The 20,517-nt window shown below is 34.3% G+C and overlaps 3 protein-coding genes across 6 annotated transcripts; 2 read left to right on the top strand and 1 right to left on the bottom strand.

The window, feature by feature from the left end:
- Positions 1-3,004: 3,004 nt before the first annotated feature.
- Positions 3,005-9,475, bottom strand: LOC139775067 (E3 ubiquitin-protein ligase MARCHF5). 4 transcript variants are annotated; one of them, XM_071710766.1, is made up of 8 exons: positions 8,777-9,475; positions 8,005-8,223; positions 7,755-7,923; positions 6,980-7,185; positions 6,414-6,759; positions 6,117-6,152; positions 5,464-5,632; positions 3,005-5,249 (listed from the first exon to the last, which is right to left on the bottom strand). In XM_071710766.1, the coding sequence occupies exons 2-8, from the start codon at positions 8,180-8,182 to the stop codon at positions 5,094-5,096; spliced, it is 1,260 nt and encodes a 419-aa protein (XP_071566867.1). In that variant the 5' UTR covers positions 8,183-8,223; positions 8,777-9,475; the 3' UTR covers positions 3,005-5,093. The 4 variants fall into 4 exon arrangements, with proteins under 4 accessions (XP_071566867.1, XP_071566866.1, XP_071566868.1 ...); XM_071710765.1 differs by having other exon boundaries at positions 6,980-7,188; positions 8,777-9,471; XM_071710767.1 differs by having other exon boundaries at positions 6,414-6,732; positions 6,980-7,188; positions 8,777-9,467.
- A 1,871-nt stretch (positions 9,476-11,346) lies between these two features.
- LOC139774980 (THAP domain-containing protein 5-like) lies at positions 11,347-14,348 on the top strand. Its single transcript, XM_071710594.1, has 3 exons — positions 11,347-11,524; positions 12,244-13,252; positions 13,802-14,348. Exons 1-2 carry the CDS (start codon positions 11,457-11,459, stop codon positions 13,223-13,225), a joined length of 1,050 nt encoding a protein of 349 aa, XP_071566695.1. The 5' UTR covers positions 11,347-11,456; the 3' UTR covers positions 13,226-13,252; positions 13,802-14,348.
- Positions 14,349-16,292: 1,944 nt separating this feature from the next.
- Positions 16,293-20,471, top strand: L(3)07882 (Nucleolar protein 14 homolog l(3)07882). The gene is made up of 6 exons (XM_071710745.1): positions 16,293-16,425; positions 16,515-18,657; positions 18,750-18,879; positions 19,151-19,318; positions 19,413-19,906; positions 20,075-20,471. The coding sequence occupies exons 2-6, from the start codon at positions 16,949-16,951 to the stop codon at positions 20,319-20,321; spliced, it is 2,748 nt and encodes a 915-aa protein (XP_071566846.1). The 5' UTR covers positions 16,293-16,425; positions 16,515-16,948; the 3' UTR covers positions 20,322-20,471.
- Positions 20,472-20,517: the final 46 nt, after the last annotated feature.

Here is a 20,517-nt window from a genome sequence, read left to right as displayed (position 1 = left end):
AGTATTCAGTGTTAATATATCTTCATGTATAGCAGTCTTTAAAAAGTTAAAATAAAGGCAGTGCATGCCTGACCCGAGTTTGCTAAGTAAATAGATCGAGCGATTTCCATGCCGACAATGCTTTAATGGGAAGAGTAAATAAAGAAAGAAAGTAACTGCTGTATCTCTTTCTCTCTTTACACCTACACAGTGACATCGTGGACAATCGTGCTTATACGTGAAATAATAGATATTATTGAGGATTTTTTTGTTAAAAAGAGATCGAGAACGGTCGTTTTCTTACTTTCTCTTTCTGCATATCGTTTAAAGTCCTGCGTTTTATGCTCGATCTGTTTGTATTATGTTTATCCTAGAGAATATTATGATGTCTTAATATTAGGTATCTTATGGAACTGTCGGAAACATGTCATTATGATGCTTTTAAAACATTCTTACGTACCAATTTATGATGTCTTTAAGATATTGTTTTCAGATGTCTTTACAACGTCGTATTTAGGATCGCTTTTAAGTCATATATTTCATGGCAAGGTGACAATTGGTTATACAAAAGTGCATTAACAGGAAGAAAAACACAAGAGAAGAGCTAGAGTTGTTTGATAAATACATATATTAATATAATTCAACATTTATATCACTTAATGATCGTCTAGCTTTTATTATGTGGATATATTGTGTACACTTGTTGTATATAAATAATAGATAGAGATCAAGTTTTATCATTAGCAAAGTTATGTAAATCGTTGATATACCGATTTACTAATTCCAGCTTTTATCTTTTGTTTTTCTCCTTGTTAATAAATTTCAATTAACTTAATTGTGTCATTATGCTAAAGTAATAAAAAATATCAGTGTGTCAGATTTAATTAAACAGACAGTAAAGTTATATTACATTCAGACATTGGTCACGACATATGTATTTTAATCAATAGATGTTGCACTTGGTAATAGTTGGGTAGGATAAATAGTTGTATGTGTGATCCAAACCATGTTTTAGAAGAAATAACTTTCAGACATTTTCTCAGAAAAATGTCCTGAATCTTTTGACAAAGTTTTAAAAAGGTCTTAAAAGGGCGTCTTTTAAGGACCGTCTACAATAGTCGTAAGAGTATGTAGCAAGACGTAAGCAGTAAGCTATTGACCAACCACAGTCGATTATTCTTGAATTGTAAAAATCCCATTAGTCAATAGCTTACTGCTTACGTCTTATGCATACTCTTGGGGCTATTGTAGACGAGCCATTAGATATGCGGTGTTATCTGAGCATGGATCCAGTCAATTATTTATGAAAAATTTGATTAGATGCTCTATTAGATCGCATGCGCTCGACGTCCGACAGAGATGCGATTTAATGAAGAACAGGCTTCACGATCAAACTTTGTTGTTCTTAACACTTCTACGTTGTTCACTATTTCACACTTGCGATGTGACTATGTAATCGTGTAACCATACGTAGAATAAGAAAGTCAGTGAAAAATGGAAAATGGAGCACCGAATAGCTCACAATCAGTGATGAACAGCAGTTGCCTGTAAAACAAGAAACCCAGTTTGATTTCTGTTGCCCTGCAACTCTGAATAATTAATTGGAAAAATATTTCGTTATTGTTCCATATATATTAAGGAACCGTAGAGTATAAATTTCAAGAACACAACCAAGGCCACTTGGTATGAAGAGCGCTTGCTGAAACTTGGTGCCTTACGAGGAAGATAAAAAAATTGACATTTATTTTAAAAAAAATTATTTAAAACGTTTCTGATCTGTACTACAATATATCTAAAGCTTTAAATATAAAAGGAAGACGCTTGCGCGTTTTTCTTTATTGAAGCTACCAGGAGATAGCCAAATCTGTCGAGAACCAATTTCGAAAGTGTCTGCTACAAATTTTGTCGACAAAATGTCAGCAGAAATATCACCAGAATCTGCTAATAGAATGGCAAATTGACTGCAGAATTTGGCGTTTCGTAGCCATTGAAATGATGTATTATATTCCATTTAAACGTTTACGAAATGACAGATTCGGTGCGGTTTCGGCCGACAATCTGCCGACTATCAAATTATGTTGACAAACTTTGCCGGCAAAACACGAGTTTAATGTGGATGCAGATAATACCGGATCTGTTTGCGATGTCTGAGCAAATACTGCCAATCTATTGTGTGTCATACTGCGGGCAGTTTGCTTACTTAATATCTTTCTCGGTTTACTTTTCGAACTATAAACTATAACTTTGAAAACTATACTGTGTAGCTCAGTAGGTATGCGCTTTTTTCTTAATTTTGTCTTATTGTAAACGTGATTTTGAGCGAATGAGAGATAATGCGAATAGTGAGAGAGCAACGCAAAATAACGCAAGAAAAAAAAGTCCACTTTGAACGTTCAGTTAAGTCATGATATAAGCATATTTAATTCGTCAAGATTGTTTCTATCAAGATTTAAAGACGAATTCAAAGTCAAGTGTAGAAGAATTAATATAATTATTTTCATTTTTAACGTTTACTTTGTAAGCAAAAATTGTACATTTTGTTACATATCGATTTAATCTATTTTTATTGTTATCTATTTTTATTGTAATATGAAACATTACATGTAAAAAATTTATTTGTTGAAAACGTACATATTTCAATTAATATATTTCTCGTATCTTTTATGCGTTTTAATTTTTAAGATATTAATTATTTATTGCAAGATAGGTTGTAAAATAAATTTGTATCGGTAATATTTTCTTTAGATATATAGTACAAAAAATGGTCATTACGAGACCGGGCAAACAGTTTAGATAGAAAAGATAATAAAGAGAATGCCCTGACTCTCGAGATATTAATAAATTGTTAGTAAAATTAAGAACATCGTGAAAAATATGTATATTATCTTTGAAAGCGGTGTTTTAAAATTTAAGAATATTTTCATAACTGGAAAAAATATCTGTTACTTTTTCAACTTTTTTTTCTTATTTTGAAGCTAAAGTACTTAAATAAAATATACATATAATGTTACATTAAAAGGCAGGATAATATTGAAAATAATCAATTTTTATTTTTAAAAACATTGCTTTATATTTTGAGCTACAGATAATGATTTTTAGATATGTCTAAATGTTTAAAAAAGAGGTTGGATATAGTCCTCTAGCGATCTGAAGGATTAGCGGATAATCAAGAAATAATTTTAAAAAACTTGTTATTTGGTGGTCCTCCTCCCTCTCTGCTTATAGCTTTGACTTGAAATAGATAAAGAAAAAGAGGATGATCATCAAAACTTTAGAAGTATTTTTCTATAAAATTATTTTTTTTATTCTTATGTACCTTTTTCTTGGAAAATATTAAACCGATTTTTATAAATTTGTTAAAATCTTTTCAGAAATGATGGACTATAATTTGATTGTACGTTTTTAAATAATTTAGATTGTAAAAAATAATTTTCAAATAATAATTAAAACACGGAGGTTTGTTTAAATAAAAAAACGTCGATCAAAATGTAGTTAATTATGTGAGAAAACAAAAAATTAGGTATGACTCGTTGATCTGGTGCTGAGAAAAAGGAACATAGGTAATTTTATCCCATAATTTCGCAAACATCTTTTTAAAGACAACGTATATACATAATTAATTATTTTAACAGAAAATGGCAAGAAATCTATTTGGATCTATTCAATAAATATATTTGCATACAAAAAGTTATTAAAAAACATCGCCCTAAAAATTGTATACATTTGTTAATAATATATTTGTGTTAAATGGATTGGTTTATAACATATATATATATATATATATGGTTTATAATATATTTTATACTTTGAAAAACTTGTGTTATATTTAACCAGGAAAAAGGGGAATAAATTCAATAAAGGTATAGTTAAAGTCTACATTGTTAAAAAAACTATCAAGTTTGTAAACTTATTACAAAATGATACTATTAATTATTCGAGTATGTGTATCAGTACTCGATCACTTCGAACAGACAATTTATTTCAAACTAGCAAATCAGGTACTCAGATATTTTTTATCTGAAAAATAATATAAAATAAAAGAATATAACACATTTGACATTTTCAAGAATCATTGTAAGATACAATGCTTGTTACTTGAAAGTTTCTCTTACTATTTACGTAGACAAGTTAACGAACATTCAATCTTTACATGGTTATTGAGTACTTGGCTTATTATCATTGGTTTGAATAACGGATACATTTGCAACTTTAAACGCCCGATATCCAATACTATTGCAAAATAAAACGTAAATGTATATGACACGAGACACGAAATATAGATGTAACTATACGAACACTGTAAATTTTTATGTAAGTAAATAATCATGGTTTTCTTATATTTGCTACAGAGATTATTTTATGACAGCATTTACATGTGAGATTAGATTACAAAATATAGTTCATGAACCTTAATTCTAATATAGCATATTTATGTATAAACATATATGTATACATATGTATGCGCGCGTGCACACACATATATATACATATATAATTTATATATAAATGTCAGTATTCTGTAGACGTATCTAGAGTCACAGTAAATAGTTTTACGTAACAAACATTTGTCATAATAATTTGTTACGTTTATTTCTTTTCTCTGCGATAGCACTTGAGCTTTTCACTATAATATAAAATTCAAAAATAATGATTATTGCTAGATTATTTAAAGTTAGACAACGCTAATAACATAAAGAAAAAAATCGTGTAATTATTCCCGCTTTCATTCTTTATCGTACAAGGAAGATAGTAGAAAGTATTACCCGTGTAATATAATTATTAAAAAGTACTGTTCCTCTAAATGTTAATTTAAAGGAGATGTCATCCTTTAGATTGCCCAACATCTTTCACCTTTGGAAAATACAATCCTGAATCACAATCACTGATCTTACTCAAATATAAATCTTATTTTTATATGCTTATATACAACTATCTCTTTATTTCACATGGCTGTACTACGATCACCGTGGATATATACGTAACATTAAAGATTATATCTGTAAGACCGTTTATGTATAAATAGCGCTACTGTAGAGCGTCGATCTGCTCCTTTTTACATTTGAAAGATCATATCCACACTAATCGATATTCAAATATATTCATTGATATTTTATTTAACTTCGATCACTCTCGGAGTCTTGTTGCCTTTTGTATAATGCTACATTGCTTTCCGTATAGTCCATTACGCGACGCTGACACTGTCTCTTGTATTGTTGCTGTTTATGATAAATTTTGAACGCACCTTTTATTGTTATAAAGGCTGCACCACCCTACAGAGATAAGAAACAGAAAAATATATTTTAAAAAGTACACACACGCACGCACGCGCGCGCACAATGGCAATTTAAACAAGGCGGTTCTTTAGTTACTTAAAGAATAATGTTATTTTTTAATAATATACATATATGAAATCGTCTTGTATATATTTGAGAGTAATACAAGATTTGTGATAGTATTTTTATAATTTGAAGAATTAATACGTACCAACAATGTTCTCTGAAAGTTGGAACTTATGCTTTCGAAGAATATTCTTCCGCACAGACTAGCGATGGTCGGCAGTAAAAGTGCGCCGCAAAGAACACGTGTCGCAGACACTGGATCGTTCATTGGAGGTATATCTTCAGATTGTATACTTGTGTCTTCGTCGGTATAACTGCAACAATTATATTTTAAAAGCATGTTATTTTAATTGGATGCATTTTTCACTGGATGCATATTCTGTATTATATCGGGTTTTCCGTAAATAAAAACTGTTCAGTTAAATATATGTAATTTCCAAAGTATTTATATAGAGACGATACATCACCAGTGTTTATTACTTCCAATAAATCTTAAAGTATGATGTTTGATTTTTTAAGAGAACCAGTTTATAATCGGCACAATAAAAATCTCGTTCTAAATGGAGGCATTTTTAGAATTTCAAGATCACTATTTTTTGTAATGGAATCAGTTTTTCTACACAACTCAATTATCTTTATTCTACTTATAAAAGTATTAGGATAAAGTCAACGAAAAGTGAATGTTATGTGAGATAATGTATCAAAATATATTTTTTGCAAACTCATTTCACATTTTTCGATTACTTTATCTACTTTTATGCAGAATAATGAGGATTGATTTATGATAAAAAAATTTACCTGGAGTAAGATTGCGTTGACCCCACAAGATGTAGCCTTAAAAATTAATAAACTTTCAATTAAAGCGTTTTTCTTAAAACTCATATTTTAGGATATATTGGAAGTAGAAATTTCTAGTATCTTTACAAGCATAATATATACATAATATATACTATTTTTAAAATCGCGATAAATATAGGATTTCCTTGCAAAATGAGAAAAATAAGAAAATTGCACTAGAACATAAATTTACTACGGTATATACATATAAATAGTGGAATTGGACTATTTATTGACAGTAATGTTGCCGATACAAACCTGCTCGGTAGAAAATGCCTTAAAATGGGAACTTTGGATGCGTGTCGCCTCAAAAAACTAAGGGCCTGATCTTCCCAACGAAGCATCTTTCCCAAAACCAACATAATTGGAATAGTTGGCAAGCCAACCAGTAGGACTAAAGGATCAGCCTGTTCCATCATGGTAAGACCATCCTTATGACCCACCACTTGCATGACAGTAACCGCACCATAAGTCACAGCTGTCCAATATATGGATCCAACAACTATACCAGCGGCGATAAAAGGGCATACTCGGAAGATGACTGCATCAATCGTGTCGAGTACTACCACTAATGGACCTACAATTGATTTGCATGTAGGATACTCTACATGTGCAAAGAGTATAATTATAATATATCACACAATAATAAAGTAAAATAATGTTTATAATATAGATACTTGTATTTTTACGAAATAACAAAAACACTAAACTAACTATAACATTAGATATAACAATGTCACACATACGTATATACACGTACATACATATATATACACACATGCATACACATATGTATCTATGTATGTATAATATAATATATTCACCCATGTTTGGATAAACTATGATATATTCGGTATTGCATTGTGGGCATGCCACGGCATGTCCAGCATGACCCTTTTGCTTCTCATCGACCCATCTCTGAATACAACCCTGATGAACCCATTTTGTAGTGCCTCGGCAATGACACGGTTTAACCCACGCTGCGGTCGCATCGTCTTCATCGGTTGCAAAGCATACCCAGCAGTATCGCCTGCTGGATAAAAGAGGTTGACATTATAAATTAATAGAATGTGTCAAACAATAATCGCAGGAATTTGCTGTAAGTCTTTAAAATAATAAAAAAATCAGATGATATAAAGGGTTACCTAAGTAAGTACACAAACTTGAAGGGGATATTCTTTGGCCTTATTTCAAGAAGAAAAAGTCCTACAAACATGTGTCCTAAACTGCTTTGTTCTCAAAATACAGAGTGTCAATGTTGTGGGGGGGGGGGAAATGTAAAATTTTGAAAATCTGGAAAACGTTTAAAAATATTTTATTCAAATTTGGTATGCGTACACGTGGAAAACGTTTAAAAATATTTTCTAGTACCGATAAAACATTTTTAGATCCACCAGAAGCATGCATCTTTGACACTCTGTATTTTGAAAATGAAGCAGGACATATGTGTGTATATATAGTTTGAAGAATATTTCTTGGCAATAATAAATGCACCAAGATTGGAGGTACAATTGAAATCAAGCCTATATGCATTCATTAAAAAAATTAAAAAAAAAATACATAATGCATAATTGCTTCAAACAATAAGTATAAACTTACTCTTCTTCTGGAGTCAATGATGGCACACTGGACGTGATTTGATTCGGCGAAGATGCCCCATCGGTAATATCAACAGATAACTCATGATCCGTTATGTCGTCCCATGCATTTTGAGAACTATCATCCTCGAGCGACGCTATTTGTGCCGTGGCTTGAGAATCAGATACTTCTGTTATAAAAAAAAAGTGACGTATGTAATTATCATAAATTCTCTGCATTAGGCAAAAGGATTTCGTTCACCAAGCGTTACCATTGTTAGAGTCAACAGCTTGTCTATCGGATCTCAAATTTGTGCTGAGTCTCCTTAGAGCTTCCTCTATGCTTGGAAGACGTCGGATGTTAGCCCTGGTTATACCTGACTCAATACGCACTATCCTTCCACGGCTATCAAGCCCATAGGAGATATGCGGCAAGTTATCGTCAGACATCGTGTCTCAGTGAGGCAAAACGCTCACAAGTTCATTACCACCTGGAAAACACAAGACAATACTTAAAATTATCGCCTATAAACGCATCGCTCTCTGAACGCGAATCGCGAGCGCTTTTGACCCATACAGCCGATTCACTTTTTTAGCGAATAAGTATATTCCCATTAGTTCCACAATTTTTTTTTCGAGTTCTCTTCGGGTGAGGAAGGATTGGTGCCTTCAACCTAATCCCAAGATTATATAGCGCTTGGTTCCGATATCTGAATGCGGGAGGTTATATGGTTATAATCGGTTGTATCAGCGGAAAATTCTGTCGGGTCGGGCGAGTTTACACTTTTGGCATTCCGTTACCGCGAATCGCATAAATATTATGCAAATGTTTTTTGCGCACCGTACGTGAAACCGTTACGCAACGTAATTTCACGATACACGCGATTGCTTATCAAGATTTTATTCGCCACTATCGACACTCGTATCTCGTATCTCCGATCTCGCGAAATGCTGCGAAATGCTCAAAAGGCATTAAGGGTTAAGGGCACGAATTTGATCAAGCAATACGAGATACGAGGACGACGGTATGTATGTACATCGAACCTATTCGTCCTAACGTGGATGAATGGAGCCGTATGTGCGAGCGATTGTCTCTCGTTGATCCAAGATTAAAACGCTCCCGCACAGCGCACGAGGCACGAGGCACGAGTGGCACGAGTCAAATCCTGTCGGGACGGTCGGGACTGTCGGTGTCGGGAGGCCGTCGGGGGACGGCGAGACGTTTTAAAAACGCGTGCGTCGCAGAGTTTACGCGAGTCGACGATCGGCTATCGCGCGAGGATCGTACGTCAACCACGTCAACGTATGATGCAAAACTAACGTGAATTGACGTGAACTGACGTAAACGCGCGACGCTGACTGACGGCACTGACGCTCTCAGCTCTCAGCTCTCAAGCGAGTCAGCGAGCGCAAAAAAAAAAAAAAAAAAAAAACGTCTTCTGGTACTGGTAAGTTAACTCATGACGTTTGTATACATTTCGGCGAACGGCGACGCAAGCGAAACGTGAGGATTCTCTGTCAACGGATATATATGATACCTGTGTACCACGCGTTTCATTAATATCTAGTTTAACGCTTGCAACTACATCTTGATCTATCTTATTATTTTTATTTATATACAGGGTGTTTTCTAAATAAGTACACAAACTTGAAGGGGATATTCTTTGGGTTATTTTAAGAAGAAAGGGCCAAAGCACATAACATATGGCGTAGCGATATACGACGGTCGTAGTCGGGTCGGTCCCCGTCGCCCCCGACCTGACAGCTGACAGCTGACAGATCAGGATACGCCAAAGCTTGTGCGTTACTTACGTCCACGACTCCACGACTACGACCAACTACGACTGTCATAACTGTCATAACTGTCATATGTGCTTTGGCCCTAAAGCAGGGCACACACTTTTCCGTAGAACGTAAGGGTGCGGTCACATGGACTTATATTTTCCGCGTAACGCGTATCGCGTAACCAATCAGAAGCGCGCGAATATGCGTAACCAAAAATGCGAAACGCTTCTAAATTGGTTACGCGGTTACGCGTTACGCGGAAAATACATGCCATGTGACTCTTGCCTAATGGCTTCTGCACACAGGACGCGGAAACGCTTGCCGCGCGCGGCAAGAAGCGACGCGGCGCGGTAGCCAATAAACTTTTGGTTCTTACGGAAAAGCAACACGTTGATTGGCTACCGCGTCGCTTCTTGCCGCACGCGGCAAGCGTTTCCGCGTCCTGTGTGCAGAAGCCATAACAGTAAGGTTTCGACCAATCGCGTTGCTCAATTCTAAAGGCTATAATACACAAAATGCATAGCGTAGCATAAGCATAGCACAAGACCGCTGGACCAATGAGCATCCAGCATAATGTCGCCATATTAATTTACGTAAGATGCTCATTGGTCCAACGGTCTTATGCTATGCTTATGCGACGTTATGCATTTTGTGTGTGACGGCCTTTAAGGTCAATCCAGACAAACTTGCATAGGTGCATAAACATATACATAAAGAAATGAATTGGGCTATCTTTTTATGCACATGCATATGGACCAATCAATTTTCTCATACTTATGTTTATGCGCTATGCAAGTTTGTCTGGATAGACCTTTACTTCTACGGTTACAGACGGCCGAATCGAGCAACGCTATTGGTCGAAACCTTACTGTTACGTTCTACGAAAAGTGTGTGTGCCCTGCTTTACATCATGGGGTGCATTGGTGCATTCCGATTCCCCACGGTGCTGAAAATCTATAGTGCACGTAACATATACTATAGAATTTTTAGCACTCGGGTGGGGAATCCGACGCAGCCATGGCTGTGCATGGCTGTAGTGTAGGCTGTATCCGCTGTATCGTCCTTGAGGGTGCCATTACATGGAGCGCGGAAACGCGGAAACGCGGAAACGCGGAAACGCGGAAAGAAAGTAACTAGATTCCGTGTTTCCGTCGCTTCTTTCTATCCCATTTGAGCGGAACAGCGGAGCTTCACGGCTATAGGGCACTTATGCATTAGCGCTTGTTCTACCGAATAGTTTATAACAATTAAATCACTTTTCCAATTTCACGGAGAACTGTCCACAATATTCTAAGCGGGATAGAATATATTATAAAAATACATAACCTATCTGAGGTATCTGAGTGCAACAGTACAGAGAAAAAGAACGAACATTTGACGCGTCCGTTCCGCGAGTTTGTTTCTCCTTATATTACATGGAGCACAATTTGCGCGGAAAAGCGGAACAGTATAGTGACAAATAGACATTTGTATTCATTTCTTAAAATTGTGTTTACTTAATTCATTGCAATTTTTATTAATATGCTTATCTTTTCAGCTTATCTATTGAATACAAGCATTTTAATCAATAAATACCGTTAAAAATTAATATTTTATAATTCTCTGTTCCGCTTTTCCGCTCAAAATGTGCTCCATGTAAGGGTGCGTTCCGATTCCCCACCTGGGTGCTGAAAATCTATAGTGCACGTGACATATACTATAGGATTTTTAGCACTCGGGTGGGAATCCGAACGTAGCCTAATATAAGGCATTCAAAACAGACGGAACGGATCGACGGAAATCTAGTAAATTTTGTCTTCCGCGCTTCCGCGTTTCCGCGTTTCCGCGCTCCATGTAATGGCACCCTGAGGCGGATGGTGAATGGCGGATGCCATTTACAAGAAGAAGATAGGATTTTGTTATTTGTTATATTATTGTCAAAGATTATAGACGTAATAAGATGACATTATGTAGTGTAAAAAATTGCAAAAGCAACCACAGATCAGGAAGTAGTATACATTTTTTTCGGTAAGTAATATTAATTTTTTTCTTTGGTATTTTTCTTTGGTTGAAAGGGTTAGGCGTCTAATATTTATTTGTAAAGACAATAGGTTAGGTTAAGTTGAAAGATGATATTTTAATATTTTGTACGGTATTCGTGTAACATTACCCTTCGCAGAACAAATGGGGCTTTCAAGACCCACTCGATATTTCCATTTCAAATTTTACGGAGATTTTACGGACTCGCAAAAAAAAACCCAAACAAGCATCAGGCATATATATATATAACGTTATAAATAGATTCTTAAAGCCTTTGAAAGTATACTTGAATTTTCTCAGATTTGTTATGGCACCATTACAGCTTGAAAATCTTAACTGGCGTAAGCCCCCCACTTGTTTGATAAAAGCAGCAGCGAATTACACATGTTCTGCGAAGGGTTAAATGTATATTATTAAAATCTCAAATTATACAATAAGATGCAAATAATGAAGTGTATATAAAACAACTTTTAAATATGTGTACTGATTACAATTAGTCTTAATACAATAATAGACTTTAATTCTATTGTAAAAAGCAAGTTCAAAGTATCAGTGTGTGCATTTATTGAAAAATTACAAATGTCCTATTTATAACTTCCACTATTTGTAAATTACACTCTTTATAAAGCTGTATACAAAATATTAATATAATTAATATTTTGTAAAAAAGATCATTTTTGTTTAAAAAAATATTTTGTATGTTATAGGTTTCCTCTAAATAATGAAAATCTTCTGAACAGATGGATCGCTGTTGTTGGAAAGGCAGATTGGAAACCGAAAAAAACAAGTAGAATTTGTAGTCTGCATTTTAGTGAAAAAGATATTATACGAGGCATGGGATATAAATATTTTTATTTACGTGAAAATGCAGTACCAAGAGATTATTCTTCAATTGTCACAAAAAAAGAGCAGATTATCTGCTCGATGTTTAAGTCAAAAGAGAATTACAATACTGCAAATAAATCTGTAAGCTCCGGTAAAACTTATGTCTTGGACAAAAGTGCTGTAGAGGATCACAACTATTCAAATAATGATAGTACTCTGATTGAAAATGATGGATCAAATACATTTGGCACTCAAGATTCAAATCAATTGGTTCGAAAGACAATTCTTTACTCAGATAAGAAACCCAAATTTATTCAAACTGATTTTGAAAATATCTGTAATGCTGCAAGCATTAGTAATTCTGTAAGCTCTAGAGAAACTTGTATCTTGGACAAAAGTGCAGAATGGGATCACAACTATTCAAGAAATAATGTTAGCATTACGATCGAAAACGATGGGTCAAGTATATTTGACACTCAAAACCCAAATCAATTGACTCAAGAGGCAATTTCTCAACCAGATAAAAAATGCAAATTTATTCTAATTGATTCAAAAAATATCATCATGTTATCGCCTATCTCACACGATTCAACTAATCTCAACTCTAAAAAGGAAATAGATTTTGCTGCAAAAAAAATACAAAAATTATCGACAAATGTAAAAAATATGAGAAAGAAGAACAAAATATTACAGCAGAAGTTGAGAAGATATAAGAAAAAAATTACTTCAATGAAAGAAATGCTTAACCGATTGCAGAATAAACTGACGCCGGATGATTATTTGCAATTAATAAAAGAAGACTTTATTGAGGAAGACTTTACGTTACAGATTTTCGAAAATAAAGTTAAAAACGAAGATCGATAAACTAAAGGTCAACGTTACACGGATGAGGTAAAAATATTCGCTTTGTCGATTAATTATATCTCCCTTAAAGTTTATGAATTTTGTCTCTGATAATTTTTCTTCTTTTTTTTTCTTCCTTTGGCTTTACATCATTTTTAAGAATAAACTTAATAAAAAATAACAGTAAGTTACAGACCGTTATAAGAATATACATTTAAAAATTGCATAAATATATTTAACTTACAAATTTGTCACTAAATAATGTTGCTGGTATTACATATTTATATGTACATGCTTTTTTAAACTGTAAAAAAACTGCACCATGGTGCAATAGAATAATATTTTTCAATAGAATAACTAATATATATAACTAAATATGCTTTAAATAGTTGCATATTGTGTTGCATGTTATCCATATTATTAAAAAAATAAGAAAATGATATACTTCTTATCGATGAAGCAAAGCATTGACCTTCATTTGTGCAAATGAAAAATATTTTATTCATAGGACATTTTTCAAATTGCCTGCACATTAATCCTAGAAAATTATTACTGATTATTGATATAGAACCTGATTTTCACGTTGATGTTTTTCAGAGTTAAGGAAATTTTCATCGAAAGATCAATATTGCAATCTTGAGTTTGACCATGATATTTTGAAAGCAAATATGGGGTCCTCGTAAACAATAGATGATAGGCACATCTAATTATGGAAGCACGGGATCATTCAGAAAAGTGAATCCGTCTAAAGACGACATCGCAATCGATTGGGATCGATTGACTTGTTTTTGTTGGTTTGGACTAGCACGATCTTCACATAAGCTCTTTAACATGTGATATATTAATCTAAGTTTTTTATAATAATTGAGTTGTTCGTTATATGTAAATAATTATGAGAACTAATTTGTTTATTTTCTCATCCGACAAAAAGCTACAAACTTTTTTTTATATAGATCTTTGTCACATGTGTTAAAATTTGCAAGAAATACTAGCTAGACTAGGCGAAATAAAGTAATGGGGGTTATATCAGACATGGCAATATATTGTTGAGTTTCATAATTTACAAACGCGATTAAAATTAAAAAATAATTTATCTGTATATTACTAGGAAAGATAATAAAATAAAAGTGAAATACGCTGTCTAGACTTTATGGCCCGTATTCTCAGTTCACTTTTTTATCGATAAATGCGCGCATTTATTTCTGAAATTCTATAGTATATCTAACGTAAATGCTATATGCTAAATGCGCTTATTTATGATAAAGGTGAACTGAGAATACGGGTCCAAGTTCTTCCGTCGCTCTCTTTACACTTTCTTATAAAAAGATTTGTCATAGTTTCAAGGCTGCGAAGCAACTATTGAATTTATTCTAAAAATTAACATACTGTTTGATATTCTCAATTCACAGAATCTTTTCGACAAAGATTATAATGCTGGGTCTACAATGCGAGTCGCAAAGTCGTGAGTCGCAAGAATTGACCAATCACAGTCGATTATTCTCCTCAAATTCGACTGTGATTGGTCAATTCTTGCGACTCACGACTTTGCGACTCGCATTGTAGACCCAGCATAAGAAACCATTAAAACGAAATAATGCGATCCGCGTCCGCGATACGTAGTGTGACACGGGCTTAAGCCCGTATCAGACTACGGATTGGGATTGGGATTGAGATTGGATTGAAATTTAATCAATCAGAATAAAGAAAACTGATCTCAGGTTTAGTAAATTTTGCTCTGATTGGTCAAATTTCAATCCAATCTCAATCCCAATCCGTAGTCTAATGTCTAATGCGGGGTTTACAATGCGAGTCGCAAGTCGTGAGTCGCAAGAATTGACCAATCACAGTCGATTATTCTCCTCAAATTCGATTGTGATTGGTCCATTTCCTATGACTCACGAGTCACGACCCACGACTCGCATTGTAGACCCCGCATAAGGCCTGGTCTACAATGGGTGTCGTAACTGTCGTAAGTCGTTAGTCGTAAGAAATTGACCAATCACAATCGAATTTGAAGAGAATAATCAACTAATGATTGGTCAATTTCTTACGACTAACGACTTACGACAGTTACGACACCCATTGTAGACCGGGCCTTATACGGGCTTTTAAGCGTCGTCTACAATGGCAGCAGGAGTATGCAGTAATGGCTTCTGCACACAGGACGCGGAAACGCTTGCCGCGCGGCAAGAAGCGACGCGGTAGCCAATCAACGTGTTGCTACAAAATCCCGTTTACGCAAAGGAAAATCCCGTTTACGCGAACAAATTAGACCCGATCTACAATGGGTGTTGTAAGTCGTAAGTCGTAAGAATTGGCCAATCACAGTTCATTATTCTTCGACCGCAAGGAGAATAATGGACTGTGATTGGTCAATTCTTACGACTTACGACTTACAACACCCATTGTAGATCGGGTCTAAGTTACTACAGAAGTAACGTATACGCTCGCGTAAACGTTACTAGTAATGGCCGTGGCACATAGAAAAACTTAAGCAGTAAGCAAATCAGCCAATCACAGTCAAGAACTTAAGGCACGGCCCTGGTAGCGAATCCATACCGTTGATTTCCTTACTGCTTAAGTTTTTCTATGTGCCCGGGCTTTTATTCGCTTGTCTCTTATATCTTCTCTTTATTTTCTTTTTCTATTTTTTTTTCTATTTTTTCTATTTTTTTTCTATTTTTTTACTTATGTTTTTTGTATATCTCTTATTTTCTATTTTTCATTTTTTTCATTATATGGGTTTTTATGTTCCGCGAGTATGAGGGTGCATCCCCATGGAGAAAGAAATAGCGAAACGGAATTAAAACGGAATTCCTTTGATTGGCTAATATCCCATCTTGAGAGCCCCCACCTGGAGATTAGCCAATCAGAGTAATTCCGTTTTAATTCCGTTCCGCTATTTCTCTCTCCATGGGGATGCAGCCTTTATGTCGAGTGAAACTCAATTGACCACGTCGCCAATTGGCTAGTTTAAAATAAAAATATCTGATTGGCTGGTCCAGTGGAAAAACTCCAGGCATCGGTAGCTGTGAGTGGCTGTGGTCAATCGCAACGTGGTCAAACGGAATGTTCCCTTCCGGCGTCCTGTGTACACTGTGCAGGACTGCAGGAGCCATTAAAGAAAAAGCATGCGCGAGCACGTGTGAGTTCACGTGGATTGTTTCTACAATTTGATTAAATCTTGTTTTTTGATATATTATACAAAAGTTTGTAATGCGGTAAGTACTAGAATATTTATAATGAGATATTGCTTGTAAAAATGTTATAACGATGAAATAACGTTTATCTTTTTTTCTTTCATATCTAGCACCGCAGTGACCGCTCACCGCAGTCGATGGTTAGGTTAGGAGTTGACGATCAGGCTCGATCGTGTTCGGACGTGTTCCGAAGGAAAATTTTTTAAAGTATTGCGACTGTTACTGTCTGCATTGTATCGGCGCCTTTCGAGGCCTATAACGTTTTTTTACGACGCCGCTTGCGGCTTTTACGACTAGTGGTCATAGAGGAAGAAGTGCTGAGCCGACATATCACAGAATGGAATAATGGCCGTTACTATCCGATCGGAACTTAAGTGCCATTAAACGGAAGAAGAAGAAGAAGAAGAAGATGGTTAGGTTAGGTTATGACAAGTACAACACTTCAAAGTAATACATGTTAAAACTTAAATAGCACGAAATTAGATTGTCCTGCTTTGGTTTTTAATACGATAAATGGTATTATTACGCAAAACTGTTATACAAAATGGTTAAGGTTAAGAAGAAGAACTTGTCCGAGTCTGTGCAACAGAGAAACAAGAAACAGCTAAATCCGTTTGAGGTGCATATTAATAGAGACAAGCAGAAAGTATTGGGTCGGAAGAGTAAAAATGATCGTGGACTTCCGGGAGTTTCGAGAGCAAAGGCTATCAACAGACGTAAGCAAAGCCTTCTTCAAGAATATAAATTACAAAATAAAGACAATGTTTTCTTAGACAAACGTATTGGTGAACGAAATTGCGCTATGAGCACAGAAGATAAGGCGATAGCAAGGTTTGCCACGGAACGCATGAAAGCATATAAAAAGGAGAGCATTTTTAATTTGAATGATCAAGTATTGACACATAGAGGACAGACTCTTGAAGAGATTGAAAAATTTGATGATCCTAGGAGCGACGATGAATTTAGCGACAGCGAAAATGTTAGCGGCAGGCTGGATAAAAATTTTGTGGAGGAAGCTCACTTTGGTGGAGGCACTTTATCGAAAACAGATTCCGCATTATCCAGAAAGGATTTAATCGATCAGCTGATTGCAGAGTCGAAAAAGCGGAAGGCAGAGAAACAAAAGATACGCGAGCAAACGATAGATCTCACAGAGAAACTTGATTCTGAATGGAGGGACCTCTTGCCCTTTATGTCTGCTTCCAAAAAGTCTACGGAGGACATTGATGAAACGACGAAAGCTGATACTTATGATATTGCTGTACGGCAATTAAAATTTGAAGCCAGAGGTAATCCGTCTGAGAAAATGAAATCAGAAGAACAGATTATTCAAGAAGAGAAAGAGAAATTAGAGAGACTTGAAGCTGATAGATTGGCAAGAATGAAGGGATTTATATGCGATACTAGTAACCGGTATAAGCATAAATCTGCAGATGATCTCGAAGATGATTTTTTAATGGAAACTATCGAAAATAATGATGTTAGGTCAGCTATTGACACCGATAATATCAATACTGAAAGCAGCGATGAAGTTGACGACAATTTTGACGATGATGAGCAGAAAGGAAATAAATTGGTAGACGCTGCCGATGAAATAGTTAAAAACGTAAAAACGAGGGAGGGTGATGATAAAAGGCAGGAAACATATTCCGAATCATCTAATGCCAAAGATGAATCCGATGCAGATTTGAATGACAAAGGTTCAAAGATTGAAAATTTGTATGACGAAGAGTCTGAGGACGATTTTTCAGATTTAAAGATATCGTCTAGTGAAGATGAAGATGAAACACATGTTACATTTGCAAGCGAAAGTAACAAACATGTTACGTTTACTAATGATCTGACAAGAGATACTAAACAGGTAAATCGGTCGGATAAGATTTGTCCTAAATCAATACTAAAACAGAGCAATAGTACACATGTACAGAATTCATCTGACGAAAATGAAAAGCAGGAGATCAGAAATGATCTCTTGAAGCGAAAAGAAATTATGGAAATGGCACGAAAAGAATTACCTTATACATACAACGCTCCAGAAAATTTTGAGCAACTAGAAAAATTGTTGGAACCATATAATGCAGATTATCAATCAGTGGTCGTAGATCGTATTATAAAATGTAATCATTGGACATTAGATAATAGAAATAGAGAGAAGATGTCGAATTTATTTATATATTTATTGCAATATATAAACAACTGTGCCTGCGTGGAGAGTGCTGATGATTTGGTTGAATGTTTCCAAATCTTTGACAGGTATAAATGATTTATACTTACTAGCTTCATATTACAAATATTACAAATGTATATTATAGTGCTTTATTATTTACATGTAACTTTTATTTTAGATTATGTCCTTATCTTTATGATCTAGCACATATGAATCCAGAGAATGCTAAAACCTGCATACAAGAGGTGATCAAGGAGAAACATAATGAATTTGAAAAGAATAAGACAAGATATCCTGACATGGATACGGTAAGATTATATAAGACATCTTCAATCAATTACAATTTTTTATTAGCAGATATTATATGATATTACATATTTGTATGTACGTGACACGTGTGTATGTGTGTTTAAAAGGACAAAAGAAGAGATCACAGTATTTGGAGCATATACGTATATATATATATATATATATATGTTACAGCCATCATAAATCAGCCTTAATAGAATGAATGTAAAGAATATGTATATGTATGTGTATGTACATATATCTATTTATATATTTTTATATATTTTTCAGCTTATATTTTTCAAGTTGGTATCTTTGTTGTTTCCAACATCTGACTTTAGGCATCCTGTTGTTACTCCTTGTTTAGTATTTATGTCACAAATATTGTTAAAAGCTCGTATTAGGAATTACCGGAGCGATATTTCAAAAGGTCTTTTCATATGTACCCTTATTTTAGAAGTGAGTATATCCGATTTTATTTATATTCCGTATTGCAATGTAAAATTGAGATGCAAGTGGATGCAAATGTTTTAATCATTTCTTTAAATTGCAGTATACAATGCTGAGCAAGCGATTTGCACCGTCCGTAATAAATTTCTTACGAGGCATCATTTACACAGCGACACCCACAGATTTAACACAAAAAATGAAAGTTATTCCACCATTCAAGATTGCGTGTAAAGCTCTAGTGATCAGTAAAACCAAAAATACAATTGATCCAAACGGCGTACATATGTTTGCAAATGATTTAATTCACGAGGAATTAGATGATAAATTTAGAATAAGAGCTTTACTGACCGCAGTCAATCTGCTTATCGAATTTAAAAACCAGCTCCAAGAATTAGAAGCGGTATATACAATATTTGAGCACATTTTTCAATTATTAAAAATAAACAAATTCAAACAGTATCCACCAAACGTAAGAGATCATATAAAAGGACTGCGTAACGAACTCGACGTTCTACGAAATAAGAAATTGGAATACATCGTGCTTGAGAAGAAAAGACCAAAACCTTTAAAAACATACGAGCCAAAAATAATGCCAGTGTAACTATTATATATTTTATCTTTTATCTAATTTACAATTTCATGAATTTAAAGTTTATGAAATTACAATTTATTTTATACAATATATATTTGTGTGTATTAAAATATTTATTAATTTTATAATACAATATGATATACGATATTATTTCAAGTATTATCTTTTTGCAGATATGATGGAAAACGACATAAATCCATGTCAAAAGAAAAAGCAGAAAAAGAAAAATTATTGCATAAGTATAAGAGGGAATTTAAGGGCGCAATTCGTGAAATAAGAAGAGATCGTGACTTCTTAGCCAAAGTACAAATCGGACAGCAAATTAAGAGCGACGTTGAACGCAAACGTAAAGTGAAAGAAATTTTTGGTGAGGCTGCTATGCAGCAAAGCGAGCTTAAGAAAATAAAAAAGAGAAAATAATTTCGAAAGAGTTGAAATATTTTTAATATTGTAAATAAATTTTTTAGTGCATATGTGTATTCATGCTGTAGTGTTTCACTTTTCATTGAAAATCTGATTTTAATTTTACAAAGATATATTTGATATTAAAGGAAACTACGATATAAGTGATATCCTTCTTCAATTTTTCTCCTGGAAAAAAATCCAAAGTAATCTA

Source organism: Temnothorax nylanderi, unplaced genomic scaffold, assembly GCF_030848795.1.
Source record: "Temnothorax nylanderi isolate EJ_2023f unplaced genomic scaffold, tnyl_v1.0 TNYL_tig0091_pilon, whole genome shotgun sequence".
Classification (NCBI taxonomy): Eukaryota; Metazoa; Arthropoda; class Insecta; order Hymenoptera; family Formicidae; genus Temnothorax; species Temnothorax nylanderi.
This window is presented reverse-complemented; position numbering and strand designations above follow the sequence as displayed.